General features: G+C 35.9%; 1 protein-coding gene across 8 annotated transcripts in view; it reads left to right on the forward strand.

The window, feature by feature from the left end:
* The window catches only part of LOC139765046 (uncharacterized), a 479,849-nt gene that overhangs the window by 432,961 nt on the left and 19,832 nt on the right, over positions 1-27,056 (forward strand). For 5 of the 8 annotated variants that reach the window (XM_071692159.1, XM_071692140.1, XM_071692149.1 and 2 more), the window contains 6 exons: positions 2,651-2,756; positions 8,043-9,325; positions 13,180-13,330; positions 14,309-14,509; positions 19,180-19,375; positions 22,232-22,435. In XM_071692159.1, coding sequence (XP_071548260.1) covers positions 2,651-2,756; positions 8,043-9,325; positions 13,180-13,330; positions 14,309-14,509; positions 19,180-19,375; positions 22,232-22,435 — 2,141 coding nt within the window. The remainder of the gene's footprint in view (positions 1-2,650; positions 2,757-8,042; positions 9,326-13,179; positions 13,331-14,308; positions 14,510-19,179; positions 19,376-22,231; positions 22,436-27,056) is intronic. The other 3 variants (XM_071692188.1, XM_071692169.1, XM_071692197.1) reach the window with 1 other exon arrangement.

Here is a 27,056-nt window from a genome sequence, read left to right on the forward strand (position 1 = left end):
GGACAATGTGTGGTGTGAGGTGGTTTGATCGAGTAAGTAACGTAAGGGTAAGAGAGATGTGTGGAAATAAAAAGAGCGTGGTTGAGAGAGCAGAAGAGGGTGTTTTGAAATGGTTTGGGCACATGGAGAGAATGAGTGAGGAAAGATTGACCAAGAGGATATATGTGTCGGAGGTGGAGGGAACGAGGAGAAGAGGGAGACCAAATTGGAGGTGGAGAGATGGAGTGAAAAGGATTTTGTGTGATCGGGGCCTGAACATGCAGGAGGGTGAAAGGAGGGCAAGGAATAGAGTGAATTGGAGCGATGTGGTATACAGGGGTTGACGTGCTGTCAGTGGATTGAATCAGGGCGTGTGAAGCGTCTGGGGTAAACCATGGAAAGCTGTGTAGGTATGTATATTTGCGTGTGTGGACGTGTGTATGTACATGTGTATGGGGGGGGTTGGGCCATTTCTTTCGTCTGTTTCCTTGCGCTACCTCGCAAACGCGGGAGACAGCGACAAAGTATAAAAAAAAAAAAAAAAAAAAAAAAAAATATATATATATATATTATCCCTGGGGATAGGGGAGAAAGAATACTTCCCACGTATTCCCTGCGTGTCGTAGAAGGTGACTAAAAGGGATGGGAGCGGGGGGGGGGGGCTGGAAATCCTCCCCTCTCTTTTTTTTTTTTTTTTTTTTTAATTTTTCCAAAAGAAGGAACAGAGAAGGGGGCCAGGTGAGGATATTCCCTCAAAGGCCCAGTCCTCTGTTCTTAACGCTACCTCGCTATCGTGGGAATTGGCGAATAGTATGAAAGAAAGAAAAGATATATATGTATGATGTTTCCCCATTCTCCATCTCCTTGGCACTTTGCCTCCCTTTAGTGACATCTTGAACAGTAATTCAAGTGGTGTATCAAGTGTATCTGTACACCTCTTTATTGAATATAATGAAATTTCCTCAGGACCATGAGTCTTGTATGGGTCATGTCTTTTTGATATTTTGTTGATATCTTTTCTAGATATCAATGATTTCCAAAACCTCCTCCCCATTCCATCTCACTGGTGTTGGGTCATAATGTCTTCCACTGTGAAAACATTTCTAAACTTACTGTTCAGTTCCTCATATCCCAACTTCATCCTCTACAATATTTGCCTCTGAATCCCTTAGTCTGATTAGCTGCATCTTAACTGACAACTGGTGCCTGATAAATGCATGGAATCATTTTGGATTTTCAGCTGCCTTTTCAACAATTTTCTTTGTAAAGTGTCTTTGATCCCCCTTTCTTGTCTTGCTATACTTTTTCTGGGCTTTCATATACCTTTCCAATGCTAGCTGGTTAGAGTGCCTTGTATGTCTTTGCCAATGCATATCCCAAAGCGCATATGCTTTTTGACATCTTTTATAATACTATTCCTTCCTTTTACCTTTGTCCTTAAGGCTTGAAGTACTTTATATGTCTACTTTTTTACTGTACATTTCACAGAATCTCTCAACACAACTCCATGGTTCCTGGCTACTAAATTTCATTTCCCAACCTATGGTATAGAAATGATTGAGGTTTGTGTAGTCTCCACGATTATATCTTCTCTTTATTTTCCGTCTCACCTCTGCTCTTTGAATGTCCTCTTTTACCACACATTCAAATTTCAGCATTAAATGATCACTTCTTCCTACTGGTGTATCGTATATAATGTTCTCTCTATATCAATGCTAGGATTATTGAAGATAAGGTCTAGCAATGATTGTGTACCACTCCCTCCCCTTTTAGAATGTTCCTTGACATGCTGGTGCAGGAAATTTTCCTGTATATGCTCTATCTGTAGTCTTCTCTTTGCCTACCTTATTTTGACTGACTGGTTTGGTATATTCCCATAACGAAATCCATTCTATTCATTTCTATTTCAGACAGAGCAAGAGATTCTTAAATTATCCCATTAAGTAATGCTAGTGACAGTTATTGAAAATCACTTGAGTAAATTATCCTTCAACCTGAGGAAAATTCAGATGTCCAACTGCTTTTTTTTTTTATTAAACTGTAGAGAAAAATTATGCTTCCCTTTGGCAGTGCTGCACTTTTATTCACTGATTTATTGCTCCTGTTCCCTTCACAGTGTTTTTCAATCACAGTCTTTCAAACTGGGTCTATTTAAAAGGAGACCTATAAGATAAAAAAGATGATTTTGATTCACTTAAGTTGCCAACCCTCCTATGCTTACTTTAAACTTGAGAAGCTTCTACACCCAAACCCCATTTAAATTAAAAAAATTTGACACCTTTAAACTGAATATCTAATGCACATACCACTTAGTGACCCTGTAGACTCTAATCCACTTGTTCATAAGCTTCATGATTTCAGAACCTCGAAAATCTTAAAATATGAAAAGAGAGATCTCTGCCTGGACTCCTTTGTCCAAACACTCTGCCATTTTTTTTTTCCAATTAGAACGTCCATGATTGGGGCATGTTTCTTCTGTGCCACGTCAGTCGCTATGACAAAAATAGAAAGTCACTCGTCTCCAGAATTAAATATAAAAGGATTGAATAAGTAGCATGCAGTATTTGTGAGTTTAGATTTGCTGTCTAAATCTGAAATTTGTATTATAATATTTCATGCAGAGATGAAGAAATATCATTGTTTTTGTTTAATAATCACTCTTTTTTCATAGATATGTGATGAATTTTATCGGCAAGGCGACTATGAACGTCATCTTAACCTCCCAGTTACCTCACAGTGTGATCGTTACATTACATCTGTGGCCAAAATCCAAACAGGTACAGTTCATTGGGGACTTTTTCAAAAATTATTATATGGAGCATTTTATAAGAAATGTTTCAACATGAATTTTGAAAAAATTTGTGGTAAAATAAGCATAGTGTGTATCCTTAAGACTTTGATATGTACAGAATCAATTACTCAGCGGTTAGGTTTGATTCTTTGAGATTCCTTTACTTAAGTCACAAGTGATGTGCAAGAAACTTTTCCTTTAGGAAGTACAACAATTAGAAAACTTAACTGCTATAAACACATCCTTACATATCTTCATTGGATCAACTCCAAAATCCAGAATTACACAACACTTTAAGCTAAAGTGTACAAACCAACTGCAAATAACTATCAAGACTTACTTAAAATACAAGATATACAACTGATACAAATAAAGGAGCAATAACAGTTTCAAGTTAAACCTCCTTTTGAATCCTTAGCCACCTAAAGGTAGACCTCCAGCCTTTTTCAAAGTTCAAATCCTGTAAAGATGCTTAATATAAGCTCTTGGCTTTGCACTCTGGGTGAAGAGGCTCTTGTCATAAAAGAATGCCCCAAGTAACACCGTGCATGAACAAAGTCAAGACAATTTCCCTTGACAACTATTTGAGTAGAGGGGCACACTTGCAATTATCCCTACCTTTTCATATCAAACAACACTTTCAACAAACAGGACTGACTTACTTGCAAATGTTGAATTTCTAACTAAGCATGAGTATAAACGAGGTAGACAAGTAAGCCCACAAAATTGATGTCAGATCCATGACAGATATTTCAGACAGCTGACTTCAACTGACGTATTGGTTTTGGCTAACTCATTTATGTGTCTGGGCACTCATTCTTAAAGTTAAGCCCTCCATTCACAAAAAAAAAATCCATCAAAATCAAGGCAATCAATTGTACATAAAAGATGATTTAGAAAAAGATAATTATCCCAGACTTTTAATAAAAAACATTGAGTGAATATCACTTTCTTTCATTGCCATAACCAAAGATAACATTACCTTGATTTTGATGAAATACTTAACAGATTAAATTTGGAAGGTGTAATGTCTCTGTTACCTGGACGCAGCTTTGAAATTATTCATAACTGGATGATAATCAGAAACCAGTTGTTTATGATCTTAATTCTATTTGAAAGGCAGCCCATATGATGTGGATTTATTACAACTCAGCATCAAGCAAAGATAAATGAAGTGACTGGCTGAGAAAAGTTGATATGTAAACACTTGTGTCTGACAGCTGCATGCATCAATATATTATTATATTTATTATACTTTGTCGCTGTCTCCCATGTTAGCGAGGTAGCGCAAGGAAACAGACAAAAGAATGGCCCAACCCACCCACATACATATGTATATACATTCGTGTCCACACGCACATATACATACCTATACATCTCAACATATACATATATGTACACACACAGACATATACATATATACACATGTACATAATTCATATTGTCTGCCCTTATTCATTCCTATCGCCATCCCACCACACATGAAATGACAACCCCCTCCCCCCAAATGTGCACGAGGTAGCACTAGGAAAAGACAACAAAGGCCACATTCGTTCACACTCAGTCTCTAGCTGTCATGTATAATGCACCGAAACCACAGCTCCCTTTCCACATCCAGGCCCCACAAAACTCTCCATGGTTTACCCCAGATGCTTCACATGCCCTGGTTCAATCCATTGACAGCACATCAACCCCAGTATACCACATCGTTCCAATTCACTCTATTCCTTCCATGCCTTTCACCCTCCTGCATGTTCAGGCCCCAATCACACAAAATCTTTTTCACTCCATCTTTCCACCTCCAATTTGGTCTCCCACTTCTCCTCGTTCCCTCCACCTCTGACACATATATCCTCTTTGTCAATCTTTCCTCACTCATCCTCTCCATGTGACCAAACCATTTCAAAACACCCTCTTCTGCTCTCTCAACTACTCTTTTTATAACCACACATCAGATTGGGGAAGAGCATTTTGGTTTCAGAAGTGGTAGAGGATGTGTGGATCAGGTGTTTGCTTTGAAGAATGTATGTGAGAAATACTTAGAAAAGCAAATGGATTTGTATGTAGCATTTATGGATCTGGAGAAGGCATATGATAGAGTTGATAGAGATGCTCTTTGGAAGGTATTAAGAATATATGGTGTGGGAGGCAAGTTGCTAGAAGCAGTGAAAAGTTTTTATCAAGGATGCAAGGCATGTGTACTTGTAGGAAGAGAGGAAAGTGATTGGTTCTCAGTGAATGTTGGTTTGCAGCAGGGGTGCGTGATGTCTCCATGGTTGTTTAATTTGTTTATGGATGGGGTTGTTAGGGAGGTGAATGCAAGAGTTTTGGAGAGAGGGCCAATTATGCAGTCTGTTGTGGATGAGAGAGCTTGGGAAGTGAGTCAGTTGTTGTTCGCTGATGATACAGCGCTGATGGCTGATTCACAAAAGAAACTGCAGAAGCTGGTGACTGAGTTTGGTAAAGTGTGTGAAAGAAGAAAGCTGAGAGTAAATGTGAGTAAGAGTAAGGGTTGAGGGACAAGTCGATTGGGAGGTAAGTTTGAATGGAGAAAAACTGGTTGAAGTGAAGTGTTTTAGATATCTGGGAGTGGATTTGGCAGCGGATGTAACCATGGAAGCAGAGGTGTATCATAGGGTGGGGGAGGGAGCGAAAGTTCAGGGAGCATTGAAGAATGTGTTGAAGTCGAGAACATTATCTTGAAAAGCAAAAATGGGTATGTTTGAAGGAATAGTGGTTCCTATTACCCCAGGACCATTTTCTATGAAAGTCTTGTTGTTACCCAGGACTTTTTTCTAAAGGCTCGTGCAGCCTGAGCTGTGCTACTTCCAACAGCAGGGAAATGTGGGTTCCTTCCAAGTGAGAAATTCTTTGTTGAGTTGATACAGTGATATAGGCTCACCATAGGTGATCTTTCACTCACAGTGGAACCTCTAGCAGGTGGAGCCTATTAACACTTACAGATCATATCAATAACAGTATTGAAAAGCACAGAGAAACTGATTCATAACGAAGATAGTTTTAGGGGTTCCAAGGAATAGCAGACCAGATATTATAGGCTTAATAAAAATAAGTCGTATCATGAAATTTGATTCATGTACATCTTTATTAGACAGAAGTGGAGATAGTAGTGGGGACAGGGAAACAAAGGAGATGGGAGGATAAAGTAATGGGTATTGGGGCCTGACCATAGCAGGGTAAGATGCATTCCTGGCATAGAAAGTATTGCATTGATATGTTATATTTTGGGGGAGCATGCTGTTAGCCTGTTGAACTTTGGCATAGAAAATGGTCAGGCTTTTAGGGATTGGCTGTGGATGATAAGCATTGGTTTTAGTACATTATACATAACAATTAGAGAAGATGTTTGAAAATGAGGCTTCTGTTCTTTTATTCCTGTTGCTGCCTTGCTAGAGGCAGGAGAAGCAATTAGGTATGAAAAATAAGTATTGTAATAGGGCAAGAAGGAAATGATAGATAAATTGTTGATAAAGCATTACTTTTCTGCAACAATGTCTTTAAAGGATTAAGTAGTGAAGGACCCTTTTTGCAATATGTAATGGAAAAATTGATTTAAGCTTTTTATTTATGTACCTGGCTTATAGTTCACTTAAGAGGCACAGTAAGTCTGAGCATACTTTTGTTGCAAATTAAGAAGCGATAATGACAATGATGAGGCAGCTTTATGGATTTGTAGTAGAGTTTTCAAAATGAAATATTTTGATTGCTTGAAGATAGATCGGTAAATCTGGAATCCCTATGGTAGGAAGATGCATGGAGACATATCCTTATTATACATATACAACAGAATATAATTTTCCGGTACATCAAGTAATGGTACTTTCAATTATGATTTTTTTCAGTTGCTTGAAGTAAACTACAAGTCAAGTAATAAGCTGTGCTATTCAACAAAGGAAAGTGAGCATGTGCTGATATGCATGGAATATTTAGTCAAGGAAGTCCATAAAGGAAGAGTAGTTTTGAACTAAAGAACGTATTTAAAGGCATAGATTTAGATGCAGTCTTTACTTAGGAAGAGATATAGAAGAGGCCGCAGCTGCACACCATTATCCATTAACTTTTTGGTTGCTGACTGTGAATCTTCCTTAAGTATTGAAGACTCTAAAGCAATGATTTAAGCTTAAATCACAGAAGTTACTGTCTGTAGGTCATCAAATAATACATTATTTTCTTTACATTCAGTGTTTGGGCTGTCTTGTGTAACACTGAGTGTTTGATGAAGAAGCTTACCGATCTGAAGATTAGGTTTTCAGTGGAACTTTTATTTATTCATGAAGTCAATGTTTCTCATTTGTTGTTTTAAAGTATGTTTGTGAAAAGCTATGGAAACTTGTTTTTAAAATTTTGTAAGTATTAGGAAACCTGAAGAGTATAATATGCCCAATTTGTATCATAAACTCTGGTATATATGATGCAGATAAATAAGACAGCTAGAGACTGAGTGTGAATGAATGTTGCCTTTGTTGTCTTTTCCTAGTGCTATCTCACGTGCACGCGTGTGGGGAGGGGGTGCCATTTCATGTGTGGCAGGATGGTGACGGGAATGGATGAAGGCAGCAAGTATGAATATGTAGATGTGTATATATGTATATGTCTGTGTATGTATATGTATGTATTCGTTGAAATGTACAGGTTTGTATATGCACATGTGTGGGCGTGTATGTATATACATGTGTATGTGGGTGGGTTGGGCCATTCTTTTGTCTGTTTCCTTGCACTCCCTCGCTGACGTGGGAGACAGCGACAAAGTATAATAGATAGATATGAAATATATATCCCTGGGGATAGGGGAGAAAGAATACTTCCAGCATATTCCCTGCATGTCATAGAAGGCGACTAAAAGGGGAGGGAGCGGGGGGTGGGAAATCCTCCCCTCCCATTTTTAATTTTCCAAAAGAGGAAACAGAGAAGGGGGCCAAGTAAGGATATTCCCTCAAAGGCTAATTTCTCTGTTCTTAACACTACCTCGCTAATGCAAGAAATGGTGAATGTTATGAAAAAATATACATTGATATTTTTAGGCCCATTTATACAAACTAATATATGTAAAACTGTTTTTCCACTTCAGTGGCTATGTATTATACTGTATTACAATACTAAACGAGATGATGGTTGGCTTAGCTCTGTAGACACATTTCTTATTCTTTATGTTAATGAAACTAACATTTTATCTTCATTACATTATTTACTATACTCCATTTGTATATTTTAAGGAAAAATAACTGATTATTTTTTCTCTTTGTTTTAACAGGATTCATCAAATTTGTAGTTTCACCTCTATTTGATGCTTGGGATCGTTGGTTAGGGACAAATCTATCTACATCAATGGTAAATAACATGAATACAAATCTTGCCATGTGGCAGGAGCAACTTGCTCAGGAGGTTGCTGAAGGAAAGACTACAGAAGTGTCTGTTGCCTCACTGGATTCCCCTCGATTGCCTATGGAGACAACTGAAGAGGACATAGAGGAAGCAGAGGGTGGTACCACACCTAGCAGCAGTGGAGATAGTCACCAATCTGTGCTTGGATCCTTAGAAAATGTGTCAAGGTCACTTCAGTTGGGACGAAGACACTCTGTGCCCCTGAACCTGCCTCGCTTGGTTCCTCGCACAGTGATAAGGAGGGAAAGTTTGCCTGGGAATGGGGGTGAACCCCTGGTGGTAGAGACTGTGATGATGGGAGGCCTCTCACTTACCTCTCTTACCTCTCACACAGACCCAAATACCACCCTCACTGCTGATTCCCTTATACCTAACCCCTCCATAATAACTATGGGTGGTGTAGGCAATGGACGACCACGTCATGCCTCCAGAATTGGACGTCGAATGTCTCTTCCTCCTCTGTGGTCTCAGCATACACGATCGTGGCCCTTACAGACATTGCAGCCCATGTCACCCACTCCCAGTGAGGATTCCACACCTCAAAACACTCAGGAAAATTCCCCACCATCCAATGAATCTGAACAGAGAACAGAAATTGTGGGTAGTTCTGCACAGGGTAGTGTTGGGGATGGTAGTAATGATTGTGAAGGTAGTGGAAACTGTAGTGGGGATTGTAGTGGAAGTAATAATAGTAGTGACTGTTGTGAAAGCATGGGACAAACACATAGGTCAACAAGGGGTGATAATGTATCCTCAGTTCGGGATTGCGGTGTTCATAGTAGGAAGTCTGTTCAAAGTTTTCAAGGTGCTACATTCCTTCATTCTGACTGCTCAGATGGTCTTCACTACCGAGCTGTTGGTGGTAAGGTGCTTGTACGACGGGCTTCGTTAGATAGCACGAGCGTCAGCAGTAAGCGTGAGTTCCTGGACCGCTTAGCACATGAAGGCAGTAAATTTGCCCGTGTGGACCGCTCAAAAAGTGAAATGGACAAGGAAAATCAAGCACCTAGGGAACCATTAACCAGTAGGGAGCGGCAGGTACTTCTAAGGAAAACTCGTGCTTGGCGAAGCCTGAATTGTGATGATGAAAATGCCAGTGATTCTAGGGAGAAAATGGTTAAGCCAGGTATATACAAGCTCAATCAAACTCAGGTATGTGTATTTTCGTATACAGTGCTGCCACTTTTTGTTTCTTCCCCTTTATGTGTGGGTTAACTTGTTTTGAACCATAGGTATACTGTCAAGGACAGCCATTATATTTTCCACTCATGTATCTTATATGTAAGGTGGTTCAGATGCATACAGCTTTGCTGTTCAGTCACATATATCCTCAACTTTAATCCAGTCTTCTGCATCCTATGCATAAGATATACTTTTACATTACCTTAATAGTGGTCATTCCTGTAATATCCTCATGTACCTCTAGTCTCAGCAGTTCCCTCAGTGCATCTGTTTATCTCCTTTGTAGTTTAACTCCTCTTCTTGTGCCTTCGGCCATACTGCCAAAGATCTTTGCCTACTTATCCTTTGCTGTATGTCCTAAAATACCAAGCCATTTCAGCAGGCTTTTATTCTATTCCTTTTTTATTGTGAATTTTTTACTTCTTTATTTTCATTTCATTTTCAGTCTGTTTACCTAATTCTAACTTTGCTAAGTAGCTCATTAGTTTTGTTGTACTTTAGTTTTTACCTATCTGGACATGGAAAAATTAAGGTTTCAAACCTGTATGTAAGAATTATATCAACACTTCTTCATGGAAAGCTCCAGCACCTTTTTCATTTGAATTCTTGCCATTGAATGGATCACATGGAAGCCTCAACTTCTTCTGTTGTGATTGACTAATTTTTGCACTTTCATCCTTAATGATTGCTGCAAGATACAGAATCTCTTTAACAACTGTCACTCTTTTCAAACTGATGTTACTCTGCAACTATTCATTTTCCTCAGAGAACTTCGTTCTTATTCCAATTCATTTCTAGCTCCTGTGTCTTCTACACATAAACTCTATCCATCTTTTCCATTCATTCAGCTGACATAACATCATCATCCATATATAGTTATGCTAATTTCCATTTCATTTTTGGGAGATTCATGTTAGTTATTTTACATCCCCATTATCTCACATAATACCTTTCCCATAAATACAGCTAATGACCATTATGGGGAGGAGAACAGTGACGTGCCATCAGTTGGCTGAACTAGATTCTTAAAACAATCATGGTAAACCATGTATTAGTGTGTGGGTCTTGGGTGACTGCTGGAAAGTGGGTCACAGTTCATTTGTTCCTGACACTACCCAACTATACAGGAAAGGCAATATAAGTGTAGTAGAAAAATTTTGGGAGCACACACAAATTATTTTATGTTTTCATTAGTATATTTATGCAGATTTATTGATAGATTCAGTGTTACATACTGTTGCTGGAATGAAGTTCTATTTTGGCATCCTTGGGTATTAGAAGTAAGGAAATAACTTATTCAAAGTGGCTAGTAAGCCACTTTGTTTGGTAAGCCACTTTGTTTGCTGGTGCTGTACAGAAATAAGTATGTGTGCAACTTACTGTGTCAGAGGCTTTTATATATTTTGAATACTATGTTTGATTTTTCAACATTCTCTCCACAAATGAACCATAAGAGTGGAACGTTTTCTTATGAGAAGAGTTGCTTTTTATATCTCACTTTAAGAGGATAGTTAGTTCTTCATTGAGACACTGCAAGGCATCTCGTCATTTACTTTAGACAAAGGTTACTTTTACAAAACAAGAAGTTGGTTTTTATTTGCAATCCATCTCTTTATAAATGAAAAATACAAAACTACCAAAACTGGTAATTTAGAAAATGATGAAGCAGGAGCACTCCTTTCTGCTTGCTTTGTTTTGATTTGTGGTCAAGGGAGGACATTTTATGTGATCCAGTACTGAAGAATTAGCTAAAAGTAGTAGACTGATGCTATTCTATGTATTAGATGTGTAAATAGGTAACTTTAAAGATTAGTCTTTTCATATTCAGAGTTATTTCTGAAGTCCAGACTTTAAGTTATATCTTGCTTAATTATTTTCTCTAGTATAAGATCATTATGTGAAGCAGTGTTTTATCTTATAAAATTTTACTCAGTACCAGATTCAGAGTAATATGATTCTTGAATTTTGAGGAAAGAATGTAAAATTGTCTTTTAGTATGATTGGTCCAGACTCTTTGCTAGCTACCATTGTTATTCCATGAATTACATAGCATTACAGATATTCATGAAATAGGGTTAGTGTTAAAGAAACTGTTTTTATTAATTGATCGGTAGGTAAATACAAAAATGATCCACTGCAATGTAAATTTTCCTACTGTGTGCTGTTTAAAGTATTATTTTGTTTACTTGACATTCTAATTTACATGGTTAAATTCTCAGATTAATTTTTATTAGAGTAGGTGTTAGATGCACAATGGATCATGGTCATTTAGTTCTTTAGTGCAAGAAGTAGGCATCTCTTAGGTATTGGTTAATGTGGTCTCAAACTGTAAGATTTTCCTTTCTGATTGTAGAGAACTCAGATTATGGTTTCCTGTCACTAATATTGAGTGAATTTGTTTGAATTATTGAAATGAGGTGTTTGAAAATCTTGGATACTTCTTCATAAAGATGGCATACTTAAAAGGAATAATGATGTAGATATAAGGATTTCTTTTCACTTTAATTACTAATGAAAGTATTACAGTACAGTATTCTAAACAGCAGGATTTCTGAATGGTAAATAGAAGATATAAGAAATACACATCTTGATTAGTGCTTCTTTGTTAGTATCAGGTAAATAGTCATTAAATCTGGACTATTTTCATTTTCATTCTTTTAAAGTTGATAGCTTAATTCTTCACTTAAATAACATTGATGAAAGCCAGCACTTATAACTTTGAAAAGAAAGTTATTATTATTATTATTATTATACTTTATCGCTGTCTCCCGCGTTTGCGAGGTAGCGACAAAGTTACTTATGTGATATTTGTCATAGATTCATTATTAATTAATTTTGATTCATGGATACGTTAGAAATATGGATACTTATCCTCAATTGATGGACACATCAGAGTGTAACTACTTGCTTTCTGTGATGGGCTGTTGTTTCTGATAGGATTTAAGATGATACTACCACATTTATTTTTTCAAATTTTTACATGAATTTGAGTCAGTTATGAATTTTCTGATGAGCTAGTTAATTGTAATTTTGCCTTTTCAGTATACAAGGAAAGTTTGATTTGTCTTCAGATTAGAATAAGTGGCGTTACCTCTGATTGATCATATTGTAGTGTACCTATATTGGGATTAGACTAAACTGAAAATGTGAAAGGCAATGATTTTTGTCAATCTTACTGCTGAATTTTGAGGCCACATATATTTTTTTTTCTTTTTTTTTACAGAATTTCCAGATAGTAGATATGAGTCCCTGGTGAAAATGATACTTGTGCGAAGATGCATGAAAATTATGAATTAGTGCTTGTAGATGCTACAAATACATATTATCAAAACTGAAATATGTATTGATATTGTAGTATAAGTAAAGGAAATGTAGATATGTTTCTGGTAAGAGAGATTTGAGGTCTTTGAATGGGGTTGGTAGAGGTTTATTGTGTAGAAGTAATTTTTAGATTACCATTTTATCTAAAATTTTCTAGTACTTGAATTATAGTTAAAATTAGAAGAATGATTAAAGTAGAGAAGACAAGGCATTAAAGTGTAAATTAGAATTTGCAGTACATATAGTGAAAAAATAGAGATATTGATAAAACAGTAAAATGTGAAAAAGTAAAGGGATTTTTCAGAAAAAGTGTGAATGAAAATATGTGGGAGAATAACAAGTTGTTGCAAATGAAACAAATAGGTACAGATGGGAGGTTTATCATAAGATTGGGAGGTATTAGAGAAGAGGGAACAAATCTTAGAGTTCTGTCATATTTACTCATGTTCAGTGTTTGCCATTTGAGGACCCCTTAAGAGATGAATACATGTATCTACTGACAGGGATGTATGTACGCTCATGGTCGTCGGGGTTCAGCTCCACTCCTGCGACCTGAAGAATTATGGGGAGGCCTCAGGGGGGGAGCTGAGAGGCCAGATCAACGTTATTTGTCCACTCGTAGAGGTTCAGCACCATCACAGCCTATACATCAAGGTATAATGCTAATGAATAATTAATGTTATTTGCTGAAAAGAGATATGCTTTCAATATTAATTGAATGTAGTTGTAGGTATGCTTTTAATAATAAGTGAATTAATGCCAGTTGCCAGGAAGCATTCATTAAACTTACTGGTTACCCCAAGACCACATCACATTTTGCCATGATATTAAGCATATCCCTCTTATGGCTGTGAATGAAACATTGAAAATCGGTAGCTGTAGTAATTAAGTAGAAGCAAATATGGAAATGAATATAGCACTCCTTTCCATTGATGATTTGGGATTTGGTTAAAAAAGATTGTTTCTCAGATGATAGCTTTTGGTAGTTGTGGTCTTAATTTTGATCTTGTAATGGTAGTTACATATGTACTATAGATAGAAAAGTAAATGAAATCTACATTTGATGTCTTGGTTCATCAAGATTTTTTTTTTTTGCCAAATTCTGAACATTCTGTGTATTCTCGTCATGTTTTATTAATTTTCTTATGTCAGCTGTCTGTTGAAGCTTCACTAGGCCCTAGGGAGTAGAAGAGATTCCATCTTAATCTTACTCGAACTAGTTTTCATAATGAGGTAAACATGAAATTTGAATACAGATGGTCATCTTTTGTTTAATCCATATATGACTTCATGGTATACCATGAACTATAATATCAAGTGTCTTGCTAAGCCTTGGACAATGGACTGCTTATCATCCCCTCTCTAGTATCAATGATTCAATCTTGTATTTAATCACCTAATGATGTTTCTCACTGGACATTAACTTCGTGCATTGATATTGTTTCTAGTAAGGCTTCAATCTTGTGCTTTCTTCTCATGCTGATGCATTATGGCTCATCACCACATATCTCTTAATGTTGTAGTGCATTGGAAAATGTTGAGTTATAGAAAACTGTTAGTTACCACTTCATTGTCTGCTTTCCAGAATTCAGCCTGCAAATTACTAACTTTCTTTTATCCTTCCTTGTCTAGGGCTTAAAATGCTGAAAATTGGTCATGCTGGTGGTCTGCTTGGGGCCTGTGGTGGTGGTATTGGTGGTGGTGGTGTAGGAAGTATAGGTGCCGGGAAGATTGGCAACCTACCCCCATTAAATCGACAACGTACTTTCCCTCAGCCACTGAATCGCACTAATTCCTTTTCTATCCTAGAGCCTTTTATTGCTTCCATATCAGGTATGATTAAGATTTCCTGTTGCATATTTCTCACAGAAACATTATGTTGTGCAAAATAACTTGCATTGTTTTGGGATCTAAAATTCAGTAGTTCATGATGCATGTATGTTATTTGTTTACACCTTTGCTGTTATCACAAATTACGAGTAATAGACCGAATATCTGATAATTTACAACACCCTAGTCACAGTGCAGTATATAGTGCATTCTGCAGCTTGAAAATGTTTTAAGTGTTTACATATCTATTCAATAAGTAGATCAATTGGCTTTGGTGCCCTTGGAAACCCAATCATGAAGTGTTGTAACTTGCATTAATAAATGGTTTATAAGGTTGTATTTACCCTCTTAAACTACTTAGTAATTTGATGCATATAGTCCTCTTTATTCTTTAAAGATAACTATTTCTTCTTTTTTAATGTTTTCTTTTCTCTCTTTCATTGCTTTTTACTCCTGGTTTTGCATTCTTTATGTATAATTTCTGAAAAAAATCATCTTATTTCTTACACTTACTACTTAATTCAATTAAGTGTAAGTTGCTTCACTCATTGAAAGCCAAAAATTAGCATGCAAGATTCATAAGTAAATGTTTTGAACTTTACTCTTTGTTTCCTGTTCAAGGTTTGGAAAAATGATGAACTAACATTCCACCTTTTGTATTTCAAAATCTTTGAAAGCACTGCTTCAAGAGAACTGAAATTTAAATTTCATAGTGAAGCTTCATTTAAAAGGAAAAGACTCCTGTGAAAGACAGGAAGTATTGATTAGGACAAAGCATTGGTTAACCTTTGTGATGATAATTTATATATTAATGATGTATTTTTTCATGTATATATCTTAACAGTTTTATTATATGTTCCATTGTCTTGGTAAAACATATCACCACTGAATGATGAAATTGTTTTGGCTGTGTAAAGAAAGATTATAATATGTAAAGGAAAAGTATGAAAGTAAGAAAAATACACATTAGGGCATTAGTAAAAGGCTTGTAAAGGAAGATTTGTCTCTATTATCACAAGTATGATAAGACTACCTAAATGTGAAAATAGATTCTCTGAAGCTCAGGGAAGTACAAAAAATAATTGGCCTATTTCAGAAATCATTAGTAATAAGAATAGTTTCAGGAACTTTATACTGTATGAAGTTAACAAGAAGAGATATGGTGGAAGAATGCATCGAATGGTGTATGCGGGAAAGGCATGCAAAAGCAGGGATAAGTGGAGACTGTTTTGCTGTTGCCACCTATTTGATAGGATTTCTGGAGGGAATAAGCATCAGAGATATAAATGGACAGATAGACAGACAAAGAAATAGAACTTTACAGCATCTACATCAGTATGAAATATCTAGAAAATCTTGATGACTAAGGCTAATATCAAAGACTAAATTGTTGGTAATTTTCTTCACTTATACTATCCACACTTGAATCATACTAGTACTGATGCTGCTATATAATCGCAGGAATGAACAAAGTTCCTTGAATAGAGTGTCAGTAGTGATATATAAAGTGGCATCTTCTGTATTCAGTAATCATTATTTTCTTGATCTAAGGTAAAGATTTTGAATTCCTAGTGTTTGTTAATCTGGTAACAATAACAAGTGACATCAATAAGTGTGTTGAACCCAGTGACACTTTCAATGTGGATGAGTTTCTGTCTTATTTGCTTTGTACTAGATATTTTGAAGAGATCATTTTCAATGATATATGAGTATTTCACCAGACTTAAGAATATAAGTCCAAAACTGTTTGTTTGAGAATTACATTGGAGAACAAACTTGCCTAACTGATGATAGATTCGGTAAACTCATTGTTAGACAGCAACCACTATCCTATTAGAGTTCTTGATAAACAAAATTTTTTGAAACAGTAAACTGTAATAGTTATCCCATGTATTACAGTACTATTATGGTAGTAGAAGTATTCCTATAGCTGAGATGTTACCTCAGCACTAGATGCCACTGTGTAACTGCAACCAGTGGTACACCTTTAACTTTGCTTTTATAAGCAGAGTGCCTCAAGGTACATTAAAGGTCAAATTTATTTTTCTAATCTCTGTCACTGGTTTCTAAGGTACACCTTACAGATAATTAACCATTTCTTTTCCCCAAGCTTGAACTAATTATACAAAATAACAAAAACATTTCAACTTAATGCATAACTAGATTCCATTTAAGAAAGCTACCCATATTTGTAATTTGATATATTTCTTAAATGAGAATAGTTTGACAGAGGGCAACTGTCAATGGATTAAACTAGGGCATCTGAAGTGTTTGGGATCTGTTAGTTTAAAGGAGGCTGTAGTTTTGATGCCTTACCCATGATAGCTAGAAAATGCATTTGAACAAATAAGACCATTACTTCATTTGTACTGGTGCAAGCTTGCTAATGTGGGAAATGGCAACTAAGCATGAAAAAAAGTTTGACATATGCCCAAATGGGCTTCAGACTGAAAATGAAATAAGGTGAATATCTTGACTTTATTTTGAAAACAAACTAAACCTTAATATGTCAAAAGCATAACTGAAAAACTACTTAAAGCACCATATTACTCTTATCTTACTTACTGTGAGTGTGCATGGGGATCATCTGCAGTATATTGCAAAAGATAACAATTGAATTTTTTTAAAGAATGAAAATGTAAGTTACATACAAGCCCTTTCTTTTTCATCTTTTCACTTGCTAAATGTAACTACATTTGTGGTCTTGTCTTCTCCCTGTAGTCAAATATTAAAACCCATTGCAAACAAAGACTTAGATTCTTACTGGTAAGCTGTATTAAAACATGTAGATATCCAGCTAAAACAAAAACATCCTTTATATATGCTTGTATACTGTGAATTCTCAATTGTAGTACCACAGAAGCAAAAGGACTTAAGGTGAAGAACAACCTACCAAAGTATATATATCCCCTTTTGCATCATACCAGTTCACAGATTTTATGGTTTGATTTCCTTAGCATCAGTTTATGTAGTTCAAAAGATGTTACTAATTTGTAGTGATGTAAGAATTTTTCAGTCATTCCCAAAACATTCCACTACAACTGTGAGCATTGTCACATAAAATACTTTAGAAATATCTGTCATTAGGTTATGCCATTCTTTTTCCTGGGATGATTGCCTGTATATTTAGACAGCTTTTTTATATTTGCAATATACGCTTAGTAATATCTTTCCATTTTTTCATGGAGAATACATTTGCAGTGGGAAAACTAATGAGAATTGTATGATTATCTCGCATATAACTATGACAAGAGTTTGATATTGCGTACTTCACATTATTTCACTGCAGAGATTACAAAAATGAGGTAGTTAGTATTTCTTCATTTGATGAAAAGAAAATTTTCATTTAGTTACTTATTTATAAGATGGGTTCAGCTATGAATTTGCCCAAAATTCTAAGTATCTTAAGAGCCCCACCTCCTTTATTTAGACATTATTGTGACCATGAATGAAAAACAATGTACCTGACTATCAATCATAGGGGCTCAGGTTCAAGTTGTGAACAGACAGTTATCTAGTGTCATTGCAAATAAACTGAGGGCCATTTATATCGAATTGAGAATGTAATGGAAGTATTTTTGCTTATGCAGATGTATTTTGTGATTGCTAGACAGCCAATTATTGCATTAAGTGCTTTGTTTGATGTGGTTTTCAGCATTTTATTTGCTTTTAACAGACTGACATGGCAGGTGAAGTATATTTTGAGCAGATGAATTATTTGTACAGGATACTAAGGGATTCTTTTGATGTCTAACTTTAGTGCCAGTCATTGTTCTGTGTTTGACCTATTTATGGCCTTTGTGTTCATGTGTGTGGTGTGGGGATTGAATGTCGTGTGTGTGACAGAAATGATGCCCAGTAAGTTGGAAATTTGTTGAGCAAATGTTTTAGACCATTCAAGGTGGTATTAAGATGCAGGTTGAATTCATATACATCAGGTGCTAGTGTTCATTTATAGTATATACATGAAGGTCTGAATCCAAGAGGGCAGAGTTATGGCATACACTTTCCCCATGCTGTGTTGGCTACAAATAGGATAGTAGATGGTGATTGAAGTATTTACTGATGATTCTTTAGGTACCATCCAGCAATAAACATAGGAAAAGGTGACTTGATACAGATAGGTGTATAGATAATGGAAGCCTAACAGTTATAGAATTATGGAAAATTGCCAAAGTTTCTGCATTTCTCCATATTCATGCGTATGAAACCTAATAATAAAAATTATTCATTAATGATGCTTAAAATATCTGCTAAAGATATCTTCACATTGACTAATCTTACACACAGGTAGAATACTAGCATTCAGGATCTTCTGTTGAAGATGTGAAGCTTTTAATAATGGAAAGAATGAGTATATCTCTAGTACTAAAGATGATTAGCTGTTAATAAGAATGAGAAGAGTAGGAGTTACAAAAAATATATTAATTTAGAGAATAAGACAGAAGGAATTGATTGGGAGGTTACAAGGGTTTGATATGCAATAAAGTTCTTTATATGGAATTGTATAAAGAAATTTAACCTACCATCCTGAGTACATGTTTGATTGTGAAGAGTCACCATATCTACTACTGAACTAAATGTGTATTGATATTAGATACTTAATGTGCTGTGTTTTGTAGATTCACATTGTAACTTATCAAATTTGAAAATATTCATATTCTTCTTCCCAGGATCAGATAGTGATAGTGGCCCAGAGGTGCCTGGGAGTCCCCGCACACCCCTAACATCCACCGAATATCTTTCATTCAGTGAAGGTCCATTCATTCATTCAAGAATCAGGGGACGTCGAGGCTCCATGCCTTTCGATGTTCCTGGCTCAGATTTAGGCTTTGAGCCTGCTGTTTTGAAGGACCAACCTGAAAAGAGGTGATTTGATATGTGTTGCATATTTCCTTTCATCATCAATACAAAGTCACAGTTAACCTTCCTGGAAGTTCAGAATATTGCTTTTTTCTTTTTCTTTTTGAAATATGGTATAGATAAGCTTATTAATGAAGTATTACTCCCTGTTTATGTGACTATATTTATAAAGCCATTTGTCTGTTGAGGTTTTCCCGAAAGATCTTTACACTATATATCTTAGTATGGCTATCTTTCATGCACACATATTCATTTTGCTCAAGCTCACCAAAAGTCTCCTTGAGATATATCTTTATTCTATATACAGTGTCTGTCTGTAACTTACACAATATATCTCTGTACAGTATTTGAAAAATTTATTCTTTTTACATGACAGGGTGATTCATGGAAATTTTTTTTCAGCTATCATTGCTTCTGCACATTTGATATCTTTTCATATTTGTGTGAAACTTATACCAATGTGATTTGGCTGACCACTTTCTACTAAGGATGTTTCCCCTGTATTTACCATTTGATTTTCTTCTTTTAACACAAATATCTCAAGAAGTAAACCCAAGTGCTTGCACTTTACCACTTATCCTCTAATTATAAGACACATTTAACCACAGAAAATGATAATGAGCTTCTCGGTACCCTTCAGCAACCTTCTTATCACTTTCATGCTCAGGTTATTTCTCTCAGTACTTGCTTAGGGTTCCAACATTTACCAGTTAATTCAATATTCTTTATGTATGTACATTTCCTTTCCGATATCCATTCTTAATGCATTTGTTCATTATTCAAAGGTTTCAGCCTCACTCCTCCTCTCAGTCATGTATGTTTTACAGCTACCTCACCATTCTTGAAGAAAATCGTAGGTCAACCATAGAATGTTGAGTAATTTTTACTTGGTCATCTGGAAGCAATTTGACAAAGCTTTGGTCCAGTTTTATAAGTTTCAACATTAAGCAATTGTTGCTATGACTTACATGTAGTTAGGTGTTGAAACATGTCTTTTGTATCTTTTCATCACCACAGGTCTTGCCCTCCATGCTACTGTCCATCTATCTGCCTTTGAGGGTCACATTTTGCCTTGTAGCATAATGTTGGTTATAACTTCGAGAAATTGAAATTAAGATACTATGAAATTTATATATTTGTTTCCTAACATCTAAAGAATTGAGTGGCATAAGATTCATAGCTCTAGTTTGGATTTTGCCATAGATATGCCATTTATAAAATAGCTCAAGTTGCAACTTCAGCTTGGTTCTAACGTAATAAGATCAGATACTTATGAAACTCATTCATCTATTTCCCATTATCCAAAATATTAAATGGCTAAAGACTCAACTTTAGGTTAGATTTTATCCTAGCTTCTAAAGAATGAATAGCGTACATACTTAAATTACTGTAGAGATTTATTTTTTGATGTGCCCAATGTATATTGGGGTAACCTGTAACTTTACCTGGCTTATGGCTTGAAGAAAATTCCACATTTGGACTGGGAGCTTATTAAAGATGTTTTTGATATTTCACAAACAATATTTCACCCTCAGTAGCTATGCTACAATCCAGGCTGATTTTGAGTTTTCTGAGGTACTCTTAATCTTTTCCTGTAAGTTTTCACTCTCAGTTGGTAAAAAAATTTTCAAATATATTCTACATATCTTCAGCTTTCCAAGCATCCAGGGCCAGATTTAGGACTGTAGAGGTCCTTGGGCAATGACTGTCTGGTCATCCATCTCAAGAATTATCACTCTTCCCTACCTACTGCAATTTAGAATTCACTGCATGTGCCTTTTTTTTATTCAGGAAATTAAGACTGTAGTCTCCTTTGTATTAAAATTATATTTCAGAATGCTATTAGTTACTGAAATGACATACAGCTGAGTGAGAGGATGGCAAAAAAACTGAGGCAAGAATATTACATTCTCAATATAGAGTGCCATCAGATTTTATGGTTTAATTTCTTTTTCATTATCCATTGAGCCAGGTGCCATAGTGTATATTGCTTTTTCCCTTTAACAGTAATTAAAAAAACTTCAAAACAATTTTGGGAAGACCCCTTATTTGTGAGGCCCTAAGGAAAGTGCTTAATATGTCTTGTCCTAAATCCTATCAGTGTTGCTAGTTTTTGGTAATGTTCTCAAAATTCACTTTTCTGTAATATGGGTTGAAGAGTTTACCAGTAATTTCAAGTGCTGTATTAATCTTTTAGAGAATTTTGTGCCAAAACTTCGCCTACATTTTAGAAGATAATCTAATTCCTGCCAGTGGCAAGAACTAAGTCAAGAATGTTATTGCCTCTAATTAGTCTATTAAATATTTGGTTTAGAAAGTGTCTCTAATCAAATAATTTAATAGTTTTCATTCTTCATCTCCTTTTAAAGTTATCCGGACTATACTAGAATTGTTAAAATTACGTACAATATAGATTCCCTCTTAATAACTGATTCTATTTAATTATATGGACCATTCCATTTACATTATACATTGTGCATTATACCTGACAATTAGAGAGTGTGTGCAAATTAGGTCATTGCTTCTCTTTTCCTGATGCTAACTCGCGAATGTAGGAGGAGCATTTGTATATAAAATGAAAGTTATATAGAGCATTGTCATGGGGAAAAAAGAAAAAATATAGTTCAGTCAGTCAAAAACAAGAATGATAAAGAAAAAGAATTATCTTACCCAATTACAGCTTCCATGAATGACTGCAGTTTGCCTTTCTACAATCATGTCTTTACCTTCTTTGAATTCCATTTTGTTTTAGAGAATGTTGTTTACTGAACCAAGAAATAATTATTGTTATTTTTAGATGTTATACATTCATGATTTTTCATAGAATGTCTGACCAAAGTATTATGTGATCATTTATGGTAGATTTGGTCGTCGTAGTTCTGGTGGTCTGGAGATGCTACCATCTTTGATAGCACGAGCACTTCCTGCTTTCTCTGCCACATGTGGAGGCCGTGGTATTTCTGGGGGTGGCCCAGGAGGAACAGGAATTCACTCATCCTTGTCACATTATCACCAGGACTTACGCAGGGGATCTGGTGGTATAGAACTGTTTGCAGGGTTATGGAGGTAAGTTGATGTATTTAGTGTGAAGTCTGTTATTTAAACCTTTTTGGTTTGGTACATTAATTATTTACATTATATTTGGGATAACTGGATAGATCCCTCTCCATATGATAGGAGAGTCTTGGTTATTGGAAGGTTTATTTTTGAAGATAGAGTGGTAACAGTATGTATCATAATTATCTTCAAGATAATGATTGTAACTAATTATTATGATATGGTTATTAAAACAATTATAATACTAATAATGATTGTAAGAATATTTTTATTAACAAACAAAAGGCACTCACCAATATTTTGAAGTTAATTGAGGTAATACTCCTGTCAGGATATCTATGTATGGATCATTCCTATAAGATGAAAGTTCTAATCTTTTGTTTATGGATGATGTTTAGTTTTACTGATGCTAATATTTTATGTTTTAGATCACTATTCGGTAAAGTGTCTTTAATTCAGCATTCTATGATTTAGAAACTCCATGATTTGGAAAAGAAACAAAACTTCACTTAGTTTGGTAAAATTTCTGATTTGGAAAATTGCCACTCAGCCACTTTGCACATTGACTCGTATTGTATACGTGTTTACATATATGTACACATTTGAGTTATTTTTCATGTAATGTATTGCAACATGTAATGAATCAATATACAAAACAAATACTTAAACTAAGAAACGAAGCAAAAATAGAGAATATTATTGTATAATTTGAAGAAGAAATCACTTCCTCACAAGTTTAGATGCTGTTGGTTAACAGCATGCACATGCCTGAAGTAGTGATCCTTCTTTTTCTTTTTTTACATCAATTTGTACTGTACAGTGAACATTCTCTACTGTCATACGATATCTTAACTTTGTATATGCCTCCTGCATTAACCATGTCCTCAGTCATTCTATTCCATTGATAAACCACTCTTATACTATGAAAGTTCTGTACATCTCTACAAGTTTTTTGCATAATTTTCTCAATGTCCTCTGGTTGCTCTGTCCCTTCATCTCTTGAAGAAGTATTTACTATTTATATCATTAATATGTTTTAAAAGTTTAAAGGCTGTGATAACTTCACTCCTCATTCTTGTCTCCTCCGAGATTTTCAAATTTAATGCTTGTAGCCTTTCCATGTAATATGACAAAGAGGATACATGTGTCAGAGGTGAAGGCAGCGAAGAGAAGTGGGAGACCAAATTGGAGGTGGAAAGATGGAGTGAAAAAGATTCTAAGTGATCGGGGCCTGAACATACAGGAGGGTGAAAGGCGTGCAAGGAATAGAGTGAATTGGAACGATGTGGTATACCGGGGTCGACGTGCTGTCAATGGATTGGACCAGGGCATGTGAAGTGTCTGGGGTAAACCATGGAAAGTTGTGTGGGGCCTGGGTGTGGAAAGGGAGCTGTGGTTTCGGTGCATTATACATGACAGCTAGAGACTGAGTGTGAACGAATGTGGCCTTTGCCATTCTTTTGTCTGTTTCCTTGTGCTACTTCGCTAACGTGGGAGACAGCGATAAAGTATAATAAATAAATAAATAATTCTGGATCCATCTTTGTTGTCCTCCTCAGAACCTTCTTTATTAGCCCTGTTTACTTCTTTAGGTGAGGTGACCAATTTGAGAAGTATATTCTAGTTTTGGCCTTACATATGATATAAACAGCTTGCTAAATATTTTCTTATCCTTTTGCTTGAAATTTATTCTAATAATTGGTAGAAGACAATTTGTCTCCTTTACTGTTCTCCTAATGTGGGACTCTAGTGATAGGACAGGAACATGTATATTCATGTTCATGTTACACTTATGGTTCATTTAATTTACTGCAATAGGTATTAGCATAATATATAAAACAATTATTAAATCACAGAAAATAGGTGAAGATTGAGAATGTTGTATAATTCATCAAGAAATTGCTTCCTCATGACAAGTTCAGCCACAGCCAGCCATTATAAGAATGTGGTCATGTGGCTAATATAGTTTCTGTTTTTTATGTACCTTTTTTTTTTTTTTTTATACTTTGTCGGTCTCCCGCGTTTGCGAGGTAGCGCAAGGAAACAGACGAAAGAAATGGCCCAACCCCCCCCATACACACGCATATACACACGTCCACACACGCAAATATACATACCAACACAGCTTTCCATGGTTTACCCCAGACGCTTCACATGCCTTGATTCAACCCACTGACAGCACGTCAACCCCGGTATACCACATCGCTCCAATTCACTCTATTCCTTGCCCTCCTTTCACCCTCCTGCATGTTCAGGCCCCGATCACACAAAATCTTTTTCACTCCATCTTTCCACCTCCAATTTGGTCTCCCTCTTCTCCTCGTTCCCTCCACCTCCGACACATAATGTACCTATAATTACATATTTGTTCACTATGGGGAGAAATTTTTACACATGAGATCCCATCTCTTGAACACTCTATTATCATATGATCTCATGAATTTATGTATACTGCTTTATGTATACACCACACTCATCAGTGATACCAGTCTGTAGTTCAGTGCCTGCTCCTGGTCTTCCTTATATATAGGTATGATATTTGCTATTTCCCATTTCCTTGGAACTATACCTCTCTCTCCAGTGACATTTTGAACAGTAATTCAAGTTGTCTATGTAAGCATAGATGCGCAACTCATTTGCACAATTTTGAAATTTCATCAGGACCATGAGTCTTGTATGAGTCAAGTCCTTGTGATATTGTATTGATATCTTTTACAGACATCTCACTGATTTCCAAAACCTTCTATCCATTCCATATCATTGGTTTTAGGGCTATATTGCACTATGAAAACATTTTTGAACTTAGAATTCAGTTCCTCACATATCCTTAGATCATTTTCTACAATTTTTCCCACTGAATTCCTTAACCTCATTAGCTGCTTCTTAACTGGCAGCTGGCTCCTGATGAACATATAGGATAGTTTTGGATTTTCAGCTGGATTTTCTTACCCCTTTATACTTGTTCCATATTTTCTTATGTCTAGCAAAATGTTACCCGTACATCTTGAAACTCTTTTGCTTAATGACTTCTTTTGTTAAACAGTTCCTTCCTCTTTCTTACTTTTCCCTCTGTATTTGAGGTTTGAGGTACCTATGCCTCTACTTTTCACCTTAAAGTTCCCAGAACCTCTCAACACAACACTGGTTCCTGGCTACTGAATTCCATTTCTCGTTGTACATTACCATATAGTTGTTGAGTTTTGTGTAATTTCCGCAGTTTTATCTCATCTTGAATTCCTGTCTAATATCTGCTCTTTTGAGGTCCTATTTTACCAAATGTTCAGATTTAATCTTTACATGATCACTTCTTCCAGCTGGTGCTTTGTATATAATCTTGTCAGTTCCCATGCTAGCATGAGTGAAAATAAGGTCTAGTAATGATGATGTATCAGGCCTTCTTATCCTAGTGTGCCCTGTGACATGCTGGTATAGGAAATTTTCCTTTATACAATGTAAAAACTTGTCTCCAACGTGACTCATTATTACCATGAAAATCCAAATTACCCCCGTGTTTTTCTTTATAATTGAAATCCCCCCTTATCATGATATTACCAATTCCAAAAAGTGAATGTCTCACTGCTTTATGTACCATCCCGATTGTTCCTTCATATGTGAACATGTTCTCAGTAATCTTATGGTTCCTGTAATTAACTGCAAAATCTAATAAAATAAGAAATGAAACATTTATCTAGACAAATAAACTAAGCAAAAATAGAGAAAAGATATTGTATAATCATGGATTACTTCACAATGAGTTCAGCCATGGTCTGCCATTGTAATAGTGAGTTCATTCATGTGATTAACTCCTGAATGTAATAATATGATATATAAAACAATTGTTAAATCAAAGAAACTAAGAAAAAATAGAATTTCAGAGTGTAAACAAAGAAGATATTCCTGCCTCACTGCAAGTTCAACTGCAGACGGTCATTGTTAAATTGTTAGCATATGACTAGCATTGTAACTTATTTCTGTATGTAATTAAGACTAAGAAACAAAGCAAATACAAAGAATGTTATTGAATTACTGACTGTAGTTCTATCCCTGGGGATAGGGGAGAAAGAATACTTCCCACACATTCCTCATGTGTCGTAGAAGGCGACTAAAGGGGACGGGAGTGGGGGGCTGGAAATCTTCCCCTCCTTGTATTTTAACTTTCTTAAAGGGGAAACAGAAGGAGTCACACGGGGAGTGCTTATCCTCCTTGAAGGCTCAGATTGGGGTGTCTAAATGTGTGTGGATGTAACTAAGATGAGAAAAAAGGAGAGAGAGGTAGTATGTCTGAGGAAAGGAACCTGGATGTTTTGGCTTTGAGTGAAATGAAACTCAACAGTAAAAGGGAAGAGTGGTTTGGGAATGTCTTGGGAGTAAAGTCAGGGGTTAGTGAGAGGACAAGAGCAAGGGAAGGAGTAGCACTACTCCTGAAACAGGAGTGGTGGGAGTATGTGATAGAGTGTAAGAAAGTAAACTCTAGATTGATATGGGTAAAACTGAAAGTGGATGGAGAGAGATGGGTGATTATTGGTGCATATGCACCTGGGCATGAGAAGAAAGATCATGAGAGGCAAGTGTTTTGGGAGCAGCTGGGTGAGTGTGTTAGTAGTTTTGATGCACGAGACCAGGTTATAGT

The sequence above is a fragment of the Panulirus ornatus genome, chromosome 4, assembly GCF_036320965.1.
Source record: "Panulirus ornatus isolate Po-2019 chromosome 4, ASM3632096v1, whole genome shotgun sequence".
NCBI classification, from domain to species: Eukaryota; Metazoa; Arthropoda; class Malacostraca; order Decapoda; family Palinuridae; genus Panulirus; species Panulirus ornatus.